General features: G+C 50.5%; 1 protein-coding gene across 1 annotated transcript in view; it reads right to left on the bottom strand.

Annotated features, from left to right (window-relative positions):
• Window positions 1–20,640, bottom strand: part of CCDC69 (coiled-coil domain containing 69) — a 29,158-nt gene extending 8,518 nt beyond the window's left edge. Inside the window, 9 exon segments of the mRNA XM_074960271.1 lie at window positions 78–175; window positions 657–776; window positions 1,364–1,465; window positions 2,654–2,727; window positions 3,670–3,757; window positions 4,823–4,992; window positions 8,657–8,729; window positions 20,433–20,513; window positions 20,515–20,640. Of these exon segments, the coding sequence (XP_074816372.1) occupies window positions 78–175; window positions 657–776; window positions 1,364–1,465; window positions 2,654–2,727; window positions 3,670–3,757; window positions 4,823–4,992; window positions 8,657–8,729; window positions 20,433–20,513; window positions 20,515–20,640 (932 nt within the window).
• Window positions 20,641–23,389: the final 2,749 nt, after the last annotated feature.

The following is a 23,389-nucleotide window of genomic DNA, read 5'->3' as shown; positions in this document are numbered from 1 at the left end:
CTAGCCCAGCGCTCAGCCCCCGTGAGCTCCGACAATGGCAGCAGGTAGGTTGTACTGCACTAGGCTGCAGATGTTACCTTGTCATTGTCAAGTGGTTCTGTGTCCGAACGTGCAGATCCTCATTCTCCTGCTGAAGGGTTTTCACTTTCTCCTCCAGAAGCAGGTTCTTCTCCATCTGTGACATCCCAGAAGGGTTGGGGAAGGGAGGATTCAAAGGAGAGGTCAAGGGTCAGAAGTGATATGGATTTGGCAAAAGACGATCCCCTATGCTGGTTCATGAGGTCCTGCCTAAGGGCCAACGTCAGAACATTGATGGTTACTGACAAAAGTTGCCTCTATGCGAGGTTAGTGATGCATAGCAGCAACCTGCGGTGTATGCCAGCAAACACCCAGCACTGTAGCAGCCTGGTCCAATTAGTGCAGCCCTCCATCTGCTGGCTGCCCTCACTGTGTCTGCACCCTACACGCTAGCTCGGCTGAGAGGCCAGCCAGGACATAGAGGTGCCCACAGGTAGCAGGTGAGCCAGAGAGGAATGCGCCTGGAGAACGCTGTTTGCATTCAGGTAGGTGGCGCGCTCTCCTGCAGGCTGTGCTTTTCCATCTCTGCCCCTGGAAAGGAGTCCATGGACTTTTTGGAAGAAGAACTTCAAACCCACCACTGTTTCCAAGTTCAGCAGCTTCTTGTCCAGGTCATGGATGCGTTCGTTCTTCATCTCTATGACAAAATGCAGACTCTCCAGTTCTTGCTCCCAGAACTGGCTGGGGCTCCCATAATCCTAGAAGGGGAGAAAGAAAATGCATGAGTCCCCCACTGACTGGAGAGGTTGGGGGGCGGGGGCTAATGCATGGTTCTGGTTTGGTTCTTCATTCCAACGGAGGTGAGCCAAAGATGATGACCGTTAATAGGCATGTGTTCTCAGTCCTGGATTGATAGGATTCTTACCCCCCAAAATGTCCTTACTAGCGTTCATTCAGCGCCTACATGCATGTCTTTACGGTATTTGCATTAGCCACCTGAGTGCAAGGAGCTTGAACTACCTTCATAATGCACAGAATATGTACCCTTAATTTTCTTATGATCTACTTCTTATCCCTTTCCTTACTTCAACCATACTACAGGTTTACCAGGCACCACGAACACTACCCTCTCCAGATCCAGTGATGGGGAGTTTTCCAGGGAGGCCTCTCTTTGGCTTTTATTTTGGTGACAAAGCATTTATAGCATACAGATGCTTCTATGACTCTAAGTTTGAGCTGTCCATTGCCACTACTGTGAATCCAACAGGCTTGCTCGGAGACCCTGGCAAATGATGGGTTAAAGAAATACCCTCCCAGGAGGCCACAGTTCGCTTATTTCCTGCACCTGAATATGTTTCTTATAGTCTCTGCTCAAGATCGATTCCTCCACCCGTTTCATTTTCTCCTGGAAGGATTTCAGCTGGGAATTCAACCTGTCAATCATCTCCTAGGGCAGAAGAGAAAGGAAGAGGGATGTGATTATGAGTCCTGTTTTATGACCTCCCCTCCAGCAGAGGCACTGTTCATATAAGGGAAGAAAATGACCTACTGCATTGTATGGAGGTGGCAGGAGTCAAACGGCAAGACATTTCACAATGACTAACGAAGCCCCATGCAGCAATTCCCTAATACAGTATTTAATGGCAGCAGGGAGCAGTTCCCACTGTAATGCCTTCTGCCATCCTGGCTTCCTTGGTTACAATGGGTCAGTCGGTAACCATGGGAGAGATCTCTTTATAATCAGCACTTCCTGGGTTGCTTGTATAAGAACAGACTCCCTGACTCTGCCAGTTCTGCTATGAGCCACAGTAAGGCAGTTAGGCAGCTTGTTCGCACCAGTTTGACGGCTGGAGTGTTCAGGCTACAGGCTTGCCTGCCAGCAGAGATGTGCCCCAACCAAAACCTGAGCTCTGAGCGCCCTTAACAACATGGAGACATTGCAAACGCAACCCACCTGTCCCCTGTGTCAGTAGTGGTGTGATGGGGTGTCTGCCCCACACTGGCATGCAAGGGGTTAATAAGCTCTCGGGAGGCTACGCAGGAAGCAGCCAATAGGAGAGGGACTGTGAGCAGGGTCCCTGACCCCCTGCAACTCAAGGAGGGAGGACCGGGTGCCTTGCAGGTGGAGGGAAGCTAGCTCCCTGGACAGAGCAGGGCAGGAACAGGGGAGCGCCCGGCTGGCTGCTAGGACTGGCACGCGGAGGGGAGAGCGAAGAAGGTGCTGGGGCTGCAGGGAACTCTGCACTTTTTTGATTGAGCCAGTGAAGGACTGTTTTATATTTTGGAACTGAAAGCCCAGGTGGGCATTTCGATTTAAATATCTCTTTGACTGCTGCAAAATGAAGGCACGCTCACTTTGTGAGAGGCCCCTCTGGGCTCAAGTGAGCCGGTCATTCCCACAAACAGTCAGCCTGGGTTACCCAAGGATGGTGGACTCCGGGCAGCTCAAACAACCTTTGCTTTCTCAATTTGGCTCTCGTGAAAAGTAAGGGGCAGACAGTGCTGTTTTGCCCCAGGGGTAGTTCAGGCAGGTCCCTTAGAAGCTTCCCCCAGTGCCCTCAGACCTGTGCACTGAATCTAGAGAGCTCTGCTCCACAGGGAATTTCTCAGCAAGCCAAAGCAAGGGGGCCAGCACCTGTAAGGAAGACTGGGACCTTTCGTAGGATTCCCTTAAGAGCATCGTCTCCTGGTCATGGGCCCTCTGGAGTTCTGCAGGGGAAACATAAAATCAGTGTCAAAAGCAGGAGACAGGAAAGCAAGCCCTGCCCAAGCCCCTTACCTGCATAGAATGGCAGTAGATGGCACTGCCACAGGGGGGACCAGAGTTACTCTGGGGTAAGAGTCAGCAGAGGCTTGGGACTGTAAACAGAGGAAATGCAGTTTCCTGGAGCAGCCTTGCAGCTGGGAGCTCCCTGGAGGACTCGCTCAGCTAAAATCGCAGGGCTACTAGCTGAGTGATTGCCACGCTAAGGAGAGAGGCAATATGCCACCCGTAGCGAAAGGAGAAAGAGAGGGAATGACCCCATCACCATTCACAGCCTTACTGCTGAGACTGGGTGAGCAGATCTCGCGTTGTTGGCTGCAGCGTAAACGCTACCAGCCCACAAGCTCCCTGGGAAGCCTCCTGCTCTGATGGAAAGGGTCTCCTTTTTGAAGCGTTTTAGGTTTATTTCAGAGACACTGGCACTGCCAGCGTCATACCTCAGTGGGGTCAATTTTCCAAACGTTGGGTTGGGTTTCTACAAACGCTCCATGCTAGTTAATGAACTACAGAGTAATATCTCCTGCCAGCATTTCTCCATGCCCTTCCTAGGGTACCCTCCCTCTTGGCTTGAAGAGGTGCAGACAACAGGACAGTAAGCGAGCACCATCACAGCTCTGAGAGCATGACAGGTGACAGTACGGTAATCCAGAGGGCATGGCAGGTGATTGCCAACGGGGCCAGTCAAAACATGGGCAGATCTCTTGGACACATAACATCTAATGACAATGCTGAATATTCATTACAGGAGTGATCAGCCTCTGCTCAAGAGAGCCACGGAGGCTGGAGAGGAGAAGAGGTGCAAGAACAGCCCTGTGAGAAGTTTAAACCATAGCGGTGGTGGCGTGGAGGGAAGCCAGCGCCTAGCAAAGGAGAGACTCGGGCCTTACCTCGGAGGTTCTCTTCATGCTCTCTCTTCAGTGTGTCGAACTGCTCTGAGAGCTGCTTTTTAAGCTCTAAATCTCTTTCCTTTTCCACCTAGAAACAAAGTGAACAACAAGCCCTAAGTATCTGGGGAATTCAGAGAAATTGAAGTGTACCTGCCTGTGTAGTCTCCTATTTATCTCCTGGGCGGCAGATCCAGTTTCCTGGCGCTATTTTTATGAATTAATTTAACTTTGGTGCTTATGACAGTGAGGGGTTAATATCACTGGCAACAATATGTGGGGGAGAGGGGGAGAGCATCACACACAGCTCTGCTAGGACAGCTGACCTGCAACACCCTGGACTTTTCCAGGATTTCCTGGACAACTGCTCTTTTTGCTGAGCTCTCTGGTATCAGTAAAAGGGGGACAAGGAGAAGTGAACCACTGAGCTCAGTTTCACTCACGGCTAAGGCTATGATTTTGGCACGTAAATTTCACAACAGAGTGCCGGGGGAAAAAACAAGTCAGAGAAGGGGGAGAAGTTGGAGAGCGAGCTCACCTTGCAGCAGGTGGGACTAGGCACAGCCTCCTGCTCTGGGCATTGCGAGCTGGGGAATGGGTCACAGCCCCTCTCAGGTTGGGTCTGTCTACCCTGCCATAGGTGGAGCTGGAGGGGCCAAACCTGAATAATGCCGTAACCCCAGTGCACCAGGTCAAATGTGTTTTTACAGCCATTTCTGAGATTTCATGGACTTTATTCAAATTCACAATTTCCGTGACCTTCATGACAAAATTGTAGCCTTACTCATGGCCTTAGGTGTCTAGAGGTGAAATCTGAGGACACTAACCAACCATACGGAGTCTGCTAACCCTGGGGAAGGCAGACAGGTGTCTATAACTGGGGGAGCAGGCCAGCTAGCTCTGAATGCGAGATCAGGGCTGAAAGGGGAACGTCAAAGCCTGCTAGCTGACCACCCAAAGGATCTCATGCTGTCTGGTGTCTTTGGAGACCATCAGGTCATAAAGGTCCTGCTGTATACTACTGCCTAGCTCTGAACCAATGATAGTGGTGCAGTTCGAATGTCAGGAAGCAGAAGCTTGAATGCCCAGGACTGGGGTGACTGTGCTGGGACACTACACAGACACTCCTGGGGTGGGGAAGCCACTTTGATCCAACCTGGATTTTAATGTCTTGGGTCAGTCTCTGGGTCTCTGCCTGGTGGGCTTCCTTCAGCCTCTCCGTTTCCTCCTGATGTCCTTGCAGGAGCCTTGCAATCTCACTCTTCTGATCCTCCAGCAGCAGCGCCTTCTTCGTCTCCCCATCCTCGTGCAAGGGAGCTGCGGTGACTGCAAATTAAACATAAATGGCTAGACCATGGCCAGCTGGTTTTGCTGACAGGATTAGAATTTCTGGGGCTGTTCTCCACTCGGTCATGTTAGGGGGCTTATTCCTTCACCCACTTACTTCCCTGGTCCTTCTCACATGAACAGAGAGTAATAATACCCGAAGTCCAAAGGTGCAAACAATTTGATGTTTATTGGGGTGAACTTCCAGCAAGCATGATTCCAGTTTCCTTCCTTAGTGTCCTCCTTCCCAGCACTGACACCACAGAGCCTTACACCTGTGTCCTTGTTCCCATTCCTGCCCTTAGCCAAACATGATTCCAATTTCCTTACCCCCATTCCCTGTTCCCATTTCCCCCTTTAGCAAAACATGATTCCAATGTCCCCACCCCCATTCCCTGTTCCCATTTCCCCCCCGACACACTCCCATCCACTTCCTGACTGACTGCAGACTATATAGTAAAACTTGAGTTCTGCTTAGCTATACCTTAACCAATCATTTTCCTGAAATTTAACTAACCAATCCTAACATATTGTAACATGATTATTTAACCAATTATATCCCACCACCTTAATTAGTTTACACCCAGCAAAATTAATTATACAGGAGACAGAAACAATCACAGAACCAGACAGAGATTATACAGACAAACAATGGCAAAGTGGGAACTATAATGACAAAACAATACAGAAGCGAGGATTTCACATCCCAGCTATTGATAAGTGAGTTCTTGCCAGACAGGATGTTATCAAACTAAGTTTCCTTTTACATCTTCTAGGCACTTCCCTTTCTCTGGAGGCAATAGGCATTATCAGGACAGGACTGTATTCCTAACAGCCCAATAGCACCTTATTTCAATGTGACTAGTTTGGGATGTGAGGTGGTGACCGGTCGCTTCCCAGCTTATGGCTGCCTCTGTTGCTTAGCCAAAGGCCTTAACCTAAGAACAGGGCCTCAGACTGTCACAGTAAGAGAAGGACCTTACACTGGCAGACAGTGATTTTGATTCTTCCTTTTATACCTCTAACTAGCCAAGTGATAAGAATGCACCTAAATTCTTAGAGTATAGGCCTTTACAGATAGGCCTGAATATCTATAACCTAACAGGTCACCAGTTTGAATTGAGGCCTGGTCAACTCATTATCACTTGGGGGTGATTTGGTGGCCCACATAAAATATGATCTCAGTCTAGTTCCTATTGGACAATTACCCACACTACCCCTGGCACTAATTAGCACCAATGGGCAACGTGTTGGCAGTCTCCACAATGGGGACAAGTATTGAATAGAGACAGGAGACAACCTTGGCCTCTCAGTCCTGGGGATGACCCTTCCAGCTCAGCTATTTCTCCCTGCACTGTCTCATTTAGGTCTTTGTTTCCTGTCAATCGTTCCCAGTTTCTGCGAGTGCATTCATTGCTCAACGACTTGTTTGAGCAAATCATTTCCAGCCACCGGGTGCTTTCAAACAGTCTGCTACAGCTGACTGCTAGTCACAATTTGGTGTGTGGGAGTGGTCACATGGTATCGTGTCCACTTCCTGATTGGGTGACTGAAGCTATTTAAACGGGACTTTGACGAATGACAAACACTGCCTGCTGAATAACTCAGCTGGTAGAGAGCACTTATCTCTGAGCTTGTCTGTAGTTCTCTGACTGAACCAGCCCTTCACATAAGGGCTAGAGTGTGTCAACTCTGAACAGAGCAACAAGACACATACCCATAAGGTAATTCATCTCACTAGCATACAGACACCATCCTCTCCAGCTCCATGCAATGTCCTCCTCACTACTGCACCGACTGCTTCCTTAGGGGTGGGATTGTTCGTCTGGTGGGACGTTTTGGCCAGCTAGTGCAGTTTTTGAGCTGGCCATCTGTGGTGTTCGCCTGGTCATACATATTACTAGACTTCAGTCATTGATTTCTCTGTCCATGAATAAACACTAAGGCAGCTTCCTAGAATTCTACCTGCCCACTTCCTTTGGGCAAGGAGCTTTGTTTTTTTACTTGCTTCCCTTATGAATTCATGACATTTTTAGAATTTGCTCAGATTTTCAAGAGCAGTGTTGTCACCCAGGCATTCGAGAGTGACTAATAGGGTCAGTCCATGAAGAGCAGCATGTGGAATTTGCTGTTCATCTTGGAAACTGCTTGTGAATCTCTTTGATTCTCATTCCTGGGCAGCACAGGGAAAACTTACACTGATGCCCTGCCAATACCGAGCCTGCTCCATGGGTAGAGGGGCTTCTGTGATGGCAGCATTACACTCTTCATCAGCATGAGTTGGACTTTCAGCATTAGATCCCCAGCTGATGTAAATCAGCATCACTGACAGGCTAATTTATGCCAGATAAGGATACAGATCTTTATTTCTAGCCTGGCTCTGCATTGTGTCTCATACAAGTTTGCAATATTTCCACTAGAACAAGGATGCATTTCCAGGAACGTATGCCAAATACTCTGTCAATTTCTAAGAAACCATCCGCAATGAAGTGGGAATCTCCTGTAATATTTTATGATTCCCCTGCATGCCTCAGTTTCTCTGTACTCTGCACTGCTCCCCAGGGGGTGCAAAAGGGTTAAATCTGCTCATGGGGCAGAGAAAGAGACATGAGCTATTGTGTCACATATCTGTTTGGGGTGAAATAAATGGGTCTATCAAGTACTGGCTGAAACCGACCCATATCAATGGAGGGTCCACAAAGACAACGGAAGCCCCAAACACTGAGCAGCTGACATTTATACATGGGAATCTCCTGCAGGTGGAGCCGTGTGAACGCAGCACGTGTCTGCAGGAGGTAGACACTGGATCAAAAGGTTTCAGGTGGCTGGGATAAGAGCTGGCTTTTGGAGGGTCTCAGCAGCTCTCACCTGGGCGTGACACAGGGACATGGAGAGCCAGAGCCAGAAAAGGACACTAGAGGGAAGGCTGGTGTGGCCAGAAGAGATGGTGTTTTAACCTTTATTTCTCTATGCTAATCTCAGGCCTTCCCAGTGCTGGGTTCCATCTGCCTCTGTTCTGAAAAGGCTGCCTGGTGTCTCTGTCTCTGCCAACACTTGCTGAGGTGCACTGGTCCCTGAAGTGTGTCCAAGACTCTGACCAGCGGTCTACCTCAGTGGGATACGTTGGGCAGAGCTCACAGTGTGACTCAGGAGTGCTGAAGCCCAGAGGCTCAGTTTTGGAGGCACTGCGTGGCCTACCTTAAGGAAGAGTGGGACCCCTTGCAGGTCTGCCACACAGAAGGGGACCCTCCAAGGGGCTGTTTAAAACCTGGCGTGTAGCACCAATCCTGTGGCTCTGTGACACTATCTCAGGTGGGACTCATGCCAAGACCCCCAGGGAAACTGGAGTGAGAGAATCCACTCTGATTTAACTCAAGTCAGTAAAGCCCTTTTAGCCCAGTGATCCTCAGACACATCGCCTCCCCATCCGGAGGAGCCTTCTGAACAGACACAGGTGAGATGGCCTGGGCATGGACCAGAATAGAAGACTCACTAGTCACAGTGCCACTTTGGCCACATCAGAGTTCACAGTGCTGCAGAAGGTACAGGGTGCATCTGTGCGTGGAACACACTGGCCCATCTGTTTGGACCCTGTCTTAGCTTAATGCTTTTAAAGGGGTAAGGGCATTGAAAAGCCCTGTGAGGGAAAAGATTTACACCTCACCATGATTCTCTGTCTTCAAGGCCGTCAGCTCCTGGGAAACCTGCCCCTTTGGCTGCTGAGCTCTTAGTCGTTTCTGTGGGGAAAATAAGAAGACTGGAGTCATGAAATGCAGGGAGGAAAATGTACTTGCTGAGGTGCATTGGTCCCTGAAGTGTGTCCAAGACTCTGACCAGTGGTCTATCTCAGTGGGACTCGCTGGGCAGAGCTCACGGTGTGACTCAGGAGTGCTGAAGCCCAGAGGCTCAGTTTTGAAGGCACTGCGTGGCCTGCCTTAAGGAAGAGTGGGACCCCTTGGGAAAATGTAAAACCACGCGGGTTTGTGGCAGAGCTGAGACCCAAGGGAATCGTGTCATGGATGATACACCCTGAAATTAGTCCCCCTAAGAGAAGGACATTTTTAAATGGGTCCCTATGAGGTGGAGTTATTTAGCAGGCCCTCTAAATGAAAAAGCTGCCGCAACATTAAGAACCCAGCAGCTCCGCTAGGTCCCGTCCAATCCAGAGCACTGCTGAAATGTACTCAGCACCTTGTATTTATCCAGGGGTAGTTCAACCTGCAGCCCCAGTCAGCGACCCCAAGCCTCTGTCACACTCCATCCTGTTTAGCCAGCTCTGAATCTGTGCCAGTTCTCCTCCTAGGGAGCTCAGTATCTCTGCTATCTCCACCTTTGGCCTCCGATTTTAGGCTGTTCCATCTCCACTTAGCCCACTCTGCCCTTCTGTCATCTCTCTCTCCTTTGGGTATGATGGAAAGTGACACGTTGGCTGCCCTTATTGCTAACATGGTACAGCACATGAGGGGGGAACGTGTGACCTGGGAGCTCCCATGCAGAGAGGCCCTGCCCCCACTATAGTGGAGATATCCTGTGGCATGTAAAGGGCCATTCTGGTGAGAAATCCCAGCACAGGGAGGCGAGACCGCATCACATGTGCCCGCTCGTTTTCTCTCCCTCCTCACTCCTGGTTACTCACGTTCCCACTTGGCCCTGGATTTCTGTTTGTAGAAGTGCTCCGTAGAGAAGGCATGTACCAGCGAAGGGAGGAGACACCCGCACCCCTCCCTTCACACTCCCTGCCACACACAAATACACCCCCCCTCCCCACACACACAAACACACACCCTTCCTGTGCAGCCGCCCAGCCACACGGATAGGCTAGAAGATTTACTGCCCTTCCACCTTTTTTGTGGGGGGCCCTGTCAGTCTCACCAACAGGCCTTTCTGCTTACCAGGACCCTCCTGGCTCGAGGTCCAAATCTCCACTTTTCCTTAGTATCATTATCAGCTCCACACTCCCTTAAAGGGCGTCTAGGATGGGGGCACTGGACAATGTGATGGACACGTACAAATCTGTCCAGCAACCAGTCCACGTGAGCTAGAGGACTGGAAACATTTCCCAGGGCTCTTGCTGTGCCCCTCCCTTAACCCCATCTTCATGCCGCTGGTGCATGCCCGGGACCCCGGACAGCTGACTAGCCAGTCAGAGCCCAGGCTCAGACAGTGGGTACAGGTCTTTTAGCAACACCCACAAACTTGTAGCTCAACTGATGCTTTTGACAGCCAGGCTCAGAGCCTAGAAATAGGGCTCTGAGCACGGAGCCTGTGCAGGAATGAAAGATGAAAAACAACACTAAACCAAAGGCAATTACAGGGATAAAGCCCAGTTCTAACAACGCCTCAGAATATCTGGCACCGGCAAAGCTCTTCCTTTCCCTCCAGCTCAAACAATTACATCATCATCAGAGGAATGCTTTGTTATAGCATCAGCTCCTGCACCCAGCCCCTGTTGAGCGAGTGCAAAGGTCCTGTCACAGTTTCCATCCTAGCCTCCCTGTTTAACAGGGTTTATAGAACTCAGATTTAGGAGCTTGCTTAGGAGATACAGTCGCAGCAGGCCATGTTCCAGCCCCGGAGCAGTTTAGTTTAGTTGCATTAATAGCACTGGAAGAAAAAACTAAATTATTTTTAGCGATTGTTCAACTGCCAAAGAGCAGCTCTGCTCCTCCCCAACCCCCCTGCCTCAAAGCCCTGTGCGGATCTGATTGGTGTCAATCAGGAACGGCTCCACTGACACCAGTGGCGTTTACACCCGTGTGGAGTGGAATGAAGAGAACTGACCTCCGTGCTCTGGGGCTGTCTTCACTAGAAACGCTGCAGCTCCGGACAATGGGAGAATTCTTCCACTGACCTGGCGCGGTCTTCACCCGGGGTTAGGCGGGCTTACCCACGTCACGCAAAGGTGCAGATTTTCACACCCTGCCGTGATGAAGCAGGGTCAGCCTAACTCTGTCACGTCAAGGAACGTGAAGGAATCCAGCTGGTGTCACTTACTCTTTCTTCCACTGGCTCTGCCACTCTCAGCCTCAGTCAGACTCCTGAAAATTCACACCCACTGCCCAACGTGTATCTCACACCTTTGCCGACCACCTCTGAACTGGGCCCACGGAGCCTAGCTGAATGGAGGGCAGCATGCGGGCAAGGGTGTGTAACTTAGTGCACATGCCGAAGGGGGTCGAAGGAGGCGCAAGTCACACCAGGGGAGGCCCTGTCCACATTCGGGAAATTCGTCCCAGTGTAACCACACTGATGGAGTTATGCCAGTGCACGTTGCCTTGTTATAGACAGCACCTTAGACTGGCTTGTTGTGCTTTCCTGTCCCAGTCTCTAATAGAGCAGACGAATGTGCGTCCAGCCATCTGGGTTCTGTTCCTGACTGACACCAATTTGCTGTGTGAGTTAAGCAAAGCCCTGGGTCAATGTCTCTGCCGCAGCGCCCCTCTCTGAAAAGTGGAGATAGGGAGATTAGGAACCAAGGGTGGTTTTGTAAAGTGCTTTGGGAGTCCAACTATTGCTTGCAGTGAGGCGGCTGTGCCCAGGGCGCCACTTGTAGAGCAGGACCCCGTTGTGCTAGGAGCTGTACATACAGAGAACAGAAATGTCGCCAGTCCCTGCCCCAGCTGAAAGGCAATCGATACGTGCCTAGCGTTTTTATTATTTTATTTCCCAGAAGCTTCAGACTGACTCCATTTATAGCAAGGGCAATGACAGTTTAAATCAGAAAAGCTGTAAGGAAGTAATCTGTTGTAACAGTGTGTAAATCACCTCTAATTTTTTTAAAATCTGAACCTCGTGTCTAACAAACCAGCCACCAACAACCGCCCGCCCTCTTATTTAGAGTGAGAGCAGATCGCCCTATGGGCAGCATCTGCATTAAAATTCCGTAGCTTATCTACACCTCGTGCACGGTGGAGATGCACATCTGGAAATGAAAGATTCCCAGGGAAGTAGCATGTGCAAAATCAGGAATGAAATATTCCCAAACTGGCACACCTGCTGCTATGGGCAGGAAACAGTTCCCAGAACAGGGCAGGTGCAGACATGTGTAATGCGTGCAGATGCAGATCCCCTCCCACCACAACAGAACATTCAGATCATGGAAGTCTGAAGAGGGCTTATACCATAGATTTTCAAGGCCAGAAAGGACCATGGTGATCATCTAGTCTGACTTCATAACACAGAGAATTCCACCCAGTGATCCCTGCATTGTAAACTGCCTTCCATCATAAATTTGGCATTCACAGACTCCTATTTGGATTAGTGGGTAACCCGTGGGGTTCTCTGCTCCGGGTCCCTCTCTGCATCCCTTGTTTTGACCTTGTGCCCTGCACCCCTGTCCCTGGTTTTTTCATTCTCGGTTCCAGGTATTTAGCTGATTTGCTGGGATCTGTGGCCCAAAAGGACTTGTCGTTGCCCTAGGGGGCTCTGCCCTGGAAATCAAATAGGCTGTGGTGAACTGAACCCAAACTGGCTGCCTGCCTTTCCCTGCAGACAGGAGGGTCCCTACAGATTGAAAGGTGCAGTACACAGAAAACAAAGGCATAATAGTTGCATAGGTAAAGACACCTCAGGGGTGATCTGTGCCCAGCTCCCCCCATGCAGACAGATTTCAGCGTAGCAGCCATGTTAGTCTGTATTCACAAAAGAAAAGGAGTACTTGTGGCACCTTAGAGACTAACAGACAGAGGTATGCAGACACCACTTACTGAATGGAAACTGACAGCTGCTCAGGACCCAGACCTGGGCAAAACAGGGGCCTTTAACTGACATAGACCTTCCATCTGCACTAGGAACCTGAGAGCCAAGAAAACAAAGCTCTGAAAATTATCTGAATTGTACTGACAATGACTCCATGCCAGAATGGGAGGGAGGAGAGATGGGTTCAAGAATAGAAGACCTGGAAACGGGTCAAGAGTGGTCACAGTCCCCTATGTTTTATGAGATCCCTCCTGCTCTAGCTACCTTTGCTAGGAGGATTTTGGCCCCAGGCTCTCAGTGTTTATGTGCTGGAAGCACATGGCTTGTTCACTTGGGCCAGGAGGCTCCATGCCACCAAAACATACAGAATGCGAGAAGGAGCCAAGTTTCATCTGAAGCAGCAGCACAAAGCTAATAAAGCCTGTTCAAAGCCCAAGCTGGTGCCTGCATCCTCCCCAGAACATCCCTAGAAGGACTTTGCAGCAAGCACTCTTATCTCACAGCAACAACTACGGAAAGAGAGAGGAGACAAGGAGAGTCGTTTTCTGCTCCCTGCCATGCTCTCCTGGAGAGTGCTTGTAGGGGATGGATTAGAGAGGACGCAGGCTGGAAAAGAGACTGAAAACTTAAGGGGGGGAGGGGAATGCCCAGTGCTGCAAAACAGATTAGGGCAGTGCCACCTTTCCTAAAAGCTGCAGGACCTCCCTGAATTCTGAACACTGGGCTGGAATGCTCCAGACCTCCAAGCCACAGCACGTGCAAGAGAGAGATTGAGCGCAGTCCAGAAATATCAAACAACTACAGGGGCTGCTACTTTACAATCTGTGAAGTGTGATAGCCACATTTAGAGAGCGGTGAAAGGAAGGACAGCAGGGTTTTGTGCATGATTTCCCAGGACAGGGAAAGATCAAAGAGGTTGCTGTCATTGCATCACTGAGTCCCTGGGGGTGGGGAATGAGTGACAGACAAGGAGACAGCCAGGAGCCTGAAAACCCTGAAATAAACTGGGGAGTCCACCTCTTCTCCAAGCAGTAAATTACCCCGAAAGGAGTGATCCTCGTAGGCACAAGGACTGCTTTTTACAGCAGGATCATATGCTCCTGCTAGGTCTGGAACAATAAAAGATCACCGAACACTCTGGCCTGAGAACCACAGTGGACAGCTCTGCTCCTCAAGGACAATGGACCCTTCTACCATCAGAGTAAAGTTTTCCATGCAGGAGGCAGAGCTGTTTCAGGGACCGCTTGGAGCAAACTCGCCCAGGAACAAAGGCCCATCACAAATCTTCCCACCTTCTGATCCCAGCGCCGAGGCATATTTAGTCAACTGGACTCCTCTAAAATAAACACAAAGCTGCACCTACACTTAAAAAAAAAACCCCTCTCAGACAAAACCCTCCCCTGCGCATGCGTCTCTTCCGGCATGGAGCACGACACAGAGAACGTGGCACACGTGGCAGATGTTAGCCTCATCACTTAATGCACTATTGGAAGCTGCTCAGATACCACGGCGATGGTGATGTAGGGGAGGGGCACACGAACCTGTACAGAATTCTGTCAGAGGCAAACCAGCGAGCTCCTGTGTCTGTGTGCCGCAGGGGCTGGCAGGAGGGAGCGGCACCTCCGGCCCTGGGAGAGGCATTACAACCTCAGATCAAGGGGAGGGGCATGTAATTGCTGCCTGGACCCCAGGTATGTTTGGGAGGCAAGTCATCCCACCTGTTGGTTGGTATCGGCTGCACGCTGTAAAAGCCGGGGTGTTCCCAAGTGCCTCAGTCTCTCCCAGCAGCGATTTGTGAAGCTGCATGAAAGTTTTGCTGAATTAATCACAGACTTGAAAGCACAGCGACAGAGGCCAACACGCGGGAAACCTGAACCCATGGCAGAGCACCTCAAGGTTCCCCATGGCACCTCTGGCCAGGCTGGCTGCCGTTTGCCGCCACAGCGTCCCCTTATGGCTGGCTCTCGAGCTGCAGAGAGAGGACTCGGGGGCTGTAACAAACCATGGGCAAACCTTAAATCGGGCCCCTGACTCCAGGCAAACTTCCCCGATCACAGCTGAGAGCCAGAAATGCCACAACCCGTTCCCAGCCCACACCCCAAAGGAGCAGTCAGGGGAGCGATCCTCTCCCAGCCATGCCCTGTGTGGCAACAGCCTTTTGAAGTGTGCAGCAGGGTTCAGATCAGAAAGTGGCACCTGATGAAACCTCAGCAGGGGATGGACCCTTCTCTGTCTAGCTGCCTGCCTTCTGCAGGGGCTGGCCCGTGCCTTCCCAGGAACACACCCCACCTTAAGCCATGGTGAAACAGTGCATCCCCCTGCGCAGGGACACGGCAGTGCAGAGCGGGTGTGTGTGTGTGTGGGGGGGGGAGATGTATGTGTGTGGCATAGGCAGGGAGGGATCTGACCAGGCCCCTCAGTCCCTACCTAGCCCTGGAACCAGCTGATGTCCTGTAAGGATGGGAGCCCATCAGGCCATATCAGCCCCCAGGGGAAAGGAGGTGGCAGCTCAGCTCCCAGGATTACTCCACTCTCCCCAAAGGCAGCTGCTCTTGGTGGGTTTGCACTAGGCTCCCCTCAATCCCAGGTGCCCTCTTCCCACCCTCATAGAGATGGCTCCCGAGGGCCCACTTCTGCCCTCAGGCAGCAGCAGCTTCCAGGGCTCCTGCCTAAGGGAGACCTAGCGGTCAGGCTCTGCAGAAGCCTGGTGGAGGGGGCATTTGCATGAGCTCCTGGTGCCCTCTTGGGCTTGCGAGGGTCCTGACCACAGAGCAGCTACCTCCCATCCTCAGCAATGGTCAGGCCACCATGGACCCCCACCCCCGCCTAAAAGCAGGAGGGGGCCTGCACAGGCTGCAGAGCGTGCGGGTAAACAAGGCTTCTTCCTCACCGAGAACAGCCGCTCTCCCTGGCACCACGCCTGCCAGCTGCTGCTCCTGATCCTGGTGGCAGAATGGGCTGTTCCAGTCTGGGATTCCCGGACAGAGCCTCTCTTATCCCTGTGCACTTTGATAGTCTTGAGGAGATGGTCGGGCCCATTAGCTAGAGCTGGGCAATGATAGGCAGGCCCCAAAGGCCTTTCCCCTGGCGCAAACCTAACACAGAGACTGATGCCCTATTGCCATTTGGATTCCCCTCCCCGGTGAAAGGAAATGGGAACCTGGGAAATGGAAGAAAAGCTGGTTTGATTTATTCTTCTTTTCAGCTCTTTCTGGCCTGCTGCATTTGTGTCCATCACATCTAGATCTGATCCCCTCTCTCTGACATGACGCTGTACACAAGTGATGGGGGTCTACTCTCCCGACTCTGCACAGGAGCCATGGAATGCAATGGGTGTTGTCTGGAGCGGACTGCGCCTTTGACAGTCCCAGTTGTGGCACCCCCCAGGAGGTGCAAGTGGCTGGATCTATACAGGGCAATCTCTGAGCAAGCTGCAGTAAAGGGCTGTTTGTTGGAAGCTCCTGGATTGTGCTGCTGTCCCTGTGTCCAATACCAAACCAGGGAGGTTACACGACTCACGCCCTGCGAGGGGGGAATAGGGCCTGAGGCTTACAATGGGAAGAAAAGTCAGAGTATTCCACATGTGCTAACAATCTCTCTCCATTTCCGTGATAGTCTCTCTCGGAGTATCCCATAGAGACCATTAACTGCTTCACAGGGGCCAGAGTGAGCACATGCCCCTGGCTGCAGTTTCTGGTGGAACGACCGTCCAAATAAATAGCACAGCAGGATGTCCAGCAGCGCAAGCAAGCTGTGTTTCACGAGCCCACTGCTCTAGCAGTGTAAAGAGGCCTTAAAGTGGGTGTCTGTCCCAAGGTGAATTATTTTGCAGCTTGGTCCAAATGCCTTTCACTAGTTTTGGATGACGAGTGTGGGCCGAAGAAAAGCAAACCACTTTCCCCAACGTCAAAAATTAGTGTCATGTTCCGCACCCCCTAGAGGTAACGCCAAGCTGTCTGAAGCTTGGAAACTTGATTCTTAGGTGTCCGTTCAACCTAACTGGGGAGAAGGCTCATAACCAAGCCTCAAAACAAACCCTGGCTGAAAATGAAAAACGTTTTGGATGTGCCTACGGAGCACTGGCACGTTGGCAGAGATACTTGGAGCCTGTGCACTGTTCAGTGAGTATTTGCTGTGTCCCTTTGTTACTCTACTCTACTCCTCACGAACTGAAGAGGCACCAGTCGGCCTTTGACTGAATGACCCCTGCAGTCCTGCAATTGAGCTGCCCTTTGGAGCCAGTGAGTCTTGGTGTGGGTAGAGAGATGCACCCAGGAGCAGTCAGTGTGCAGGATCCGTGCCTTAGATTTTAGAGCAAGATTTTTTTCTAAAATTGCATTTTTAATGCATAATGCAATCTTCATGTTGCAGAATGAAATCACCAAAAAACAAGGAATGTGTGTTTAAATCCTGACACTGCTCTCCCTAAAGTCACCAGGAGCTTTGCTCTGTGACTGCTTTTGACGTCAATGGGAGGAAGGTTAGGCCAATAACTTCAATGGGAGCAGATGCTCAGTGCTTCAAGAGCAGTGTTTGCAGAGGCGTGGTCCACTTATACACCATTGTCTATTCATGGCTTTTAACATACTACCATTCGCGCAATTAAATCTGCACCATAAACATACAAACTGAGCTTTGTGGCTGAGTTAACTGTCTTGTTAGCATCTTAATTTCTGACCCTTTCTGATTTTAAGTGAATAAAGAATAAACACCTTGAGAATGGAGTTTGTTTGTAACTCTGAAATGTTCCTAACTTTGAACAAAACGTTATCGTTTTTCTTTCAAGTTTGCAACTGAACATTGACTTAATCCAGTTTTGAAACTGTACTACGCAGAAGAAAAATGCTGCTTTCAACCATCTTAGTTTAAATGAAACAAGCACAGAACCAGTTTCCTTACCTTGTCAAATCTTTTTTTAATTTTTTTCTTTTTTTTAGTCGTTTACGTGGAACACAATACTGTACTGCATTTCCTTTTTTTTCTTCTTCTTTTGTCTCTGCTGCTGCCTGATTGTGTATTTCTGGTTCCAAATGAGGTGTGTGATTGACCAGTCAGTTCGTAACTCTGGTATTCGTAACTGTGTGTGTGTGTGTGTGTGTGTGTGTGTAGCATTTAATTATAATGTATATAACCCACTGTTGGAATGATGTCAGGCCTGAGCCCTGATCTTTCAAGAAGACCTCTCAGCACCTCTCCTGGTTGGATGTCAGATGAAATGCAGGTTGCATCCTGCTACTTCAAGCAGCGGAGTTTCAGAGCTGATCACATTCCAGTGGTCTTATGGCTACAAGATCCCAGCTGGGTTCTTGCACTTGGCACCTACACAATCACTTTCTTATCTTTTTGCTCTTCTAAGAGACAGAAATAGATGACACGAAGGACTGAGGCCTGCCAATGCCCTCCTCCCTGCACTCAGAAGATGTGATACGCCCACTTGATCTGAATAGATGATCCCTGGTTCGTACCCTCGAGAAAGGTGACGACTCCCCAAGGTCATTTCCAACATGGGTCCAGGGAAAAAAATCCTTCCCATCCCCAGTTCTGGCAATCAGGTTTAACCCCATGCAATGGTGAAAGAATCACAGCAATTAAAACATCCACTCCCATTAAAACATCAGAACCACTGGTGTCCAAGGGACTTTTCCCAGCCTGAGAAGTCACTAAACATGAATGGAACCAGGCCTGTAGCATCCAACTTTATTTTTCTCAAATCCTAGCATTGAGGATTCGTCTTCTACTTCCTTGTGACTCTCTGAATTTCCCCCACCTTCAATCCCTTTTATACTCCCCCTTTCAGGCTTTCTGATCTATCCTTGTGCCAGAGGTTTTAAACCAGAAGCGACCATTGTGAGCATTTAGTCTCACCTACTGCTTAACACAAGCCACAGCATTTCACTCAGTGCTTTCTGCATCAAGCCCATACATTCTGGCTGAGCTAGGGATACAATTGAGAAAGGCATCCAATCTTGACTTAAAGATGTGGCCAGCAAAGGCTGTATCCCCTTCCTTGCCCCAGCTAAGTTTATGGTATTTACTGGACATATCGGAATCAAGGGAAAAGTCTCCAAATGACTCCATCTCATGTCAACGAAATGCCCTTGTCTCAATTCCTGGGGCCTTTTGTATGCAGCATTTCTCACCCAGTGTCTCTTTTGTACAGGGAGCCCTCAGAGGCATGGACTGGCCTAGAAGTGTTTGACCTTGTGCATAAGAGATGAGTACATTTCTTTAATATTCAGCTATTCATGTGCATGGGGCTGAAAAAGAATATTCACAGACCTTTGTCTGCAACTCCACTGTGAATTCTCTTGGACATTAGGTGTGTCCTTTTGTTTCCGTTTCCCCTGAGTATCTGTGCAAGTGGGTTTTTTTCTGTTTCAGTGTTCCCGGAAGTCTCGGAACTACTCCCTCGTGCAAATATTAATTTGTGCAAAGCTTTGTGCAGCCATCTTGCAATCTCTGTGATTTCCCTCCTCCTTTTAAAATCATCCACGCAGGGTGCACTGCCTGGCTCAGCTGACCAATCACAGGCCCCGAATAACAAATAGCGAATAACTGTAAGCACAAGGGAAACCAATAGTTCACAAACAACCCAGAAACTGACAATGAACATGTAACGTTTCGATCAAATAATGAACACGCTTGTAAAGATCAGCCTGTTGGCAAATAATTCCAGAACTGGAGACAGGCTAAAGCCATAGAATAAATAGTTCACGGAGAGTACTTTGCTTAAATGTAGTTAGCACCCTTAGAATTATCAGCTATTGCATTTCCTGCTTAGCAGCTCAGGTAGCAAAGAAAGACAAGGAAGACTCTAACCATCAGATGCTTGAGGGTGAGGTTTGCAGACATCCTGCTCTGGTGTTGTTTCAACCTTCTAGGCTCACGTTATTCTCTCCGATTCCTTCTCCCCGGCTGCCACCCTCCCTGCTGTAGAACAGTTAGTTTCCTTAAATCTTAAAAACATCTTTCTCCCCCCAGGAACCAGCGATGGGCAGATGGAAGGAACGCTCTTGTTTAAACTGAAAGGAGAATCAGCCAGATTTTGCTGCCTTTGGTGGAATTCACCCCTTCTCTGGGTACTGCTGCTAACCCTTTCCTGGCAGAGAGAGTTTTGCTGAGAGTCAGGGAGACCCTTCGGACCGGCAGTTTTTTGTTGTGCCTTTGGGATTCACCAGAGTTTACTCATGTTGTGAATAATTATATATACCCAGTACAGTGGAAGGAACCCCTAGTCTCTCTCAAGACCCACCCCCACCCCCACCCCGCACACACATTACTAGAGAAGGAACTCCTAGACCCTCTTCACCATACACACAACTCTACAATCAACACAGGCCCTGCAGTTTTCAGGAACAACAGCGTCACCCCTTTACAGCCTGGTAGTCTCCCCAGCAGTGGGCCAGCCCCTCTTCTCCTGCTCATGGTTTTGGGGAAGGGGCTTTATCTAAGGCAGGGGGAGAACAGACGCCCAGCCCCCCCCCCGCCCCCGGGGTCACTAACTGGGGCTCATCAGCGCACTCCATGGGGCCGCATGCTAGAGGGCAGGCAGCCCGGCAGCGAGCTGGGCAAGGGCAGAGCCCTGGGGTTTGCTGGTAAGCTCGGTGCCAGCGGGGCGCTGGCAGGGGGGCACCCCAGCAGGGGCAGGCTCTGGGGGCCGCCACCCTTCCCCGGCGCTGGGCTCGCTGTCAAAGCGGAACCCATCACAAACCCAGCTGGGGGAGGGGGTCGCTCGCCGTTACCTTGCTCCTGGCTTGGCAGCGGCCGGTCGTGCTGCATGTGCAACCCATGGCCGGGCGGTCGGGACCCGCCGCGGGGCGCGGAGCGCTCCGTGCCCGGCGCTGCAGCTGCGAGCCCGCGAGCGAAGCGCGAGCCGTCTGCTTGAACTTCTGCTGGGACCGCCGCGCGCCGTAAATACCCGAGCAGAAGCCCCCCTGCAAAAAACCACATCCCCAGCTGGCAGGGCTGAGCCTGGCGGCATACCAGGCGCCCGCTTGATAACACGTGTTGGCATGGCCAGGGGAGGCTGGAGCCCTCTCCGGAGCCCAGCGCCGCAGGGAACCTGCTCTTCCAAACTGGGGTGGCGGGGCACAGCCACCCGCCTGAGCCCCCAACGTACAGCTGGTCCCCCCGGGCAGCTCCGGGGTCTCAATTCCTCTGTCTCGGGGCCGCACGTGCCCCCCCCCCCGCTTTTCCTGATCAAACGCGGGGCCACCTGCCCTCTGTCCCTGCGCTGGGGGAGGGAGGAAGCGGTTACTAGGTTTTAAGGCCAGAGGGGACCATTATGGCCATCCACTCTGCCCTCCCCCAGGCCAGAGGACACCCTCCCAGCCAGTGATCCCTGCATCAAGCCCATAACTGCTCGGGGAGCTTTTCGGAAGAGTCCAGTGGGAGTCACAAAGCAAAATACTGGCACGTTTGCCCTGCACATTTACCCCCCAGGAGTCACTGGCTTCATGTGTTAAGGAACAGATGGGGAAAGAGCCAGAGCATCCCATATCCCTCTGGGCAGAGGGCAGCCCCAGCTATTCTGGTAGGTCAGGTCTAGGCCAGAAACTTTTGCCAATCTTTGTGGTGACCAGTGATGTTTTTACACCATTTTTAAACCAGCAAAAGTCTTAGTGTAGATGCAGCTGTACGGCATAAAAGTGCACTGGCATCCTTTCTTTCACTCACGGAAGCAGCATACCCTACACTGGCAAACACTTTTGCCCGTATAAGCTGTGGCTTGGGCTGTGCGGGACTGGACCCTTTCCGGTTGGCAGGAAATTCCATGCTGCTGTTGGTTTATTTGTTTTGTTCCGAATTGGACTGGAATTTAAAAATTTCCCGCACCATGACATTTTCAGGGGGAAAAAATCATTTTGCGTCAACGGAAACATTTTGTTTTGATTTCAACATTTGAAATGCTTTCAACATAAAATAAAAGAAATGCCCAAACGAAAGATTGTTGTGAGCAGAAAAATCAAAACGTTCCCCTCTGAAAATGTCGAAACAGAATGTTTCAACCTTGTTGAAACGCTTTTTTCCCCCACGCCACAAAATGTCGTCAGAACGAACATGTTCCCATGGCAAGTTTCCATATAAATCAGGGGTGGCCAAACTTTCCGACCCTCCGAGCCGCGTACGACAATCTTCCGAAGTTTGAGAGACGGGGTGCATCTGCTGGGGCTCGGGGCTTCAGCCATGCTCCTGCTGAAGCCCCGAGTCCCGGCAGGCGTGCCCAGTGGGGCTGAGGCCCCGACCCCCTTCTCCCCTCCCCGTGGGGCAGAAGCCACTAGCCCCACCACTCTACCACAGGGCAGGAGCCCCAACCTCCCCCGCAGTCTGTTAGGTGGAGAATGGTGGGTGGCCTGGGGGGCTCTGTGAGCCACACTTTAACTGTAAAAGAGCCACACGTGGCTCGCAAGCCGCCGTTTGGCCACCCCGATATAAATGAAACAGCATTTGCTAATGGAAACCCATGCCACAGGAATATTTCCAACCAGCACTCGCTCCATAACACTACGAGGGTTTACTGGTATGGATAGCTCTACTGCCAAACATTTTCTAGCGTAGACAAGGCCTTTGGGAAGGCACTAGACTAATTTTTTTCCTGCTCCTGGTGTGAATGGAGAGACCCAAGAAGTGCCCCTAGTAAGAGCAGCGTGGCTTGTGGGTAGTTTTCCTGGCTGACGCATGCCAGAGCTCGCTTTGTCACAACCACAGGAGGAAAAAGCCCAGAGAATTGTGAAAGGTTGGTTTGATAACAGGGTGGGGGTGGACACACTGCAGCAAGCCAGTCAATCTGCAGTTCTGTACATCAGAGAAGTCTTCTTGGGACTGGTGCAGCCAGCTTTGCCCATTCTCTTTTGGGTCCAATGCTGCATAATCTTTATCTTCTGCTGCAAATTAGCTCTGAGCTCAGCTCGTGAGGCACTTTTGCCTCCCAGCATTCAGTTGTCACCAGCTTCTCCTTTGCCAAGGTGATGTGGGAGCCACAGATAAGGCCAGTGCTCTGAACTCTTCCATGGCTACCGTAAGGGAAGCAGGTCCTGGCAGTGCTTTCCTTGGGAACATTAAATATACTGGGCAAGACGGGTTCATCAGCTGAGGGTATTTGCTGGATGTGCCTAATATACCATTTGGTGGGCAAAAGGTCAATCAGCACAAGGAACTGGACTCGATGATGATTAAGAGTTAATTAAAAATATTGGCCCACGTTTTCAAAATTTAAGGCATGCAAAATGGAAATGCAAAAATACATGCATGTTTCTGTGTGTAATTTGCACACAAGGTTGCTGTGATGGTGCACAGAAACATGGGAATTAATTGCATGGGCAACTGACCAGTTATGTTTCTAACTGGTCACTGGCACTTGAAATGATGGCAATCGCTTGTGCATTATTGGTAATTGTGTGTGCAAACGGAGTGCCCAAATCTGCACACAATTTTGTGCATGTACATTTTTTGAGATGCCAGTTCTCAGACTGCCAGGCTAAGGTCACTGGTGGGCTAGGATATTCAGAGGCATCTTTAACTTACCTATTAAAAAAAGAAGAAGAAATCCCAGGCACCGTTCTGGTCTTACTGCCTTTTAAATATAACATGAAAAGGGATAGCGGAGTGGACATTGTACGCAAGGACGCCCCCAGAAAGACCAGATCTGATGGGCCAGATTTTCAGAAGTGCTCTGCACCCAACAACTCCCAAAATTCTC

The sequence above is a fragment of the Natator depressus genome, chromosome 8 (assembly GCF_965152275.1).
Source record: "Natator depressus isolate rNatDep1 chromosome 8, rNatDep2.hap1, whole genome shotgun sequence".
Taxonomy (NCBI): Eukaryota; Metazoa; Chordata; order Testudines; family Cheloniidae; genus Natator; species Natator depressus.
This window is presented reverse-complemented; position numbering and strand designations above follow the sequence as displayed.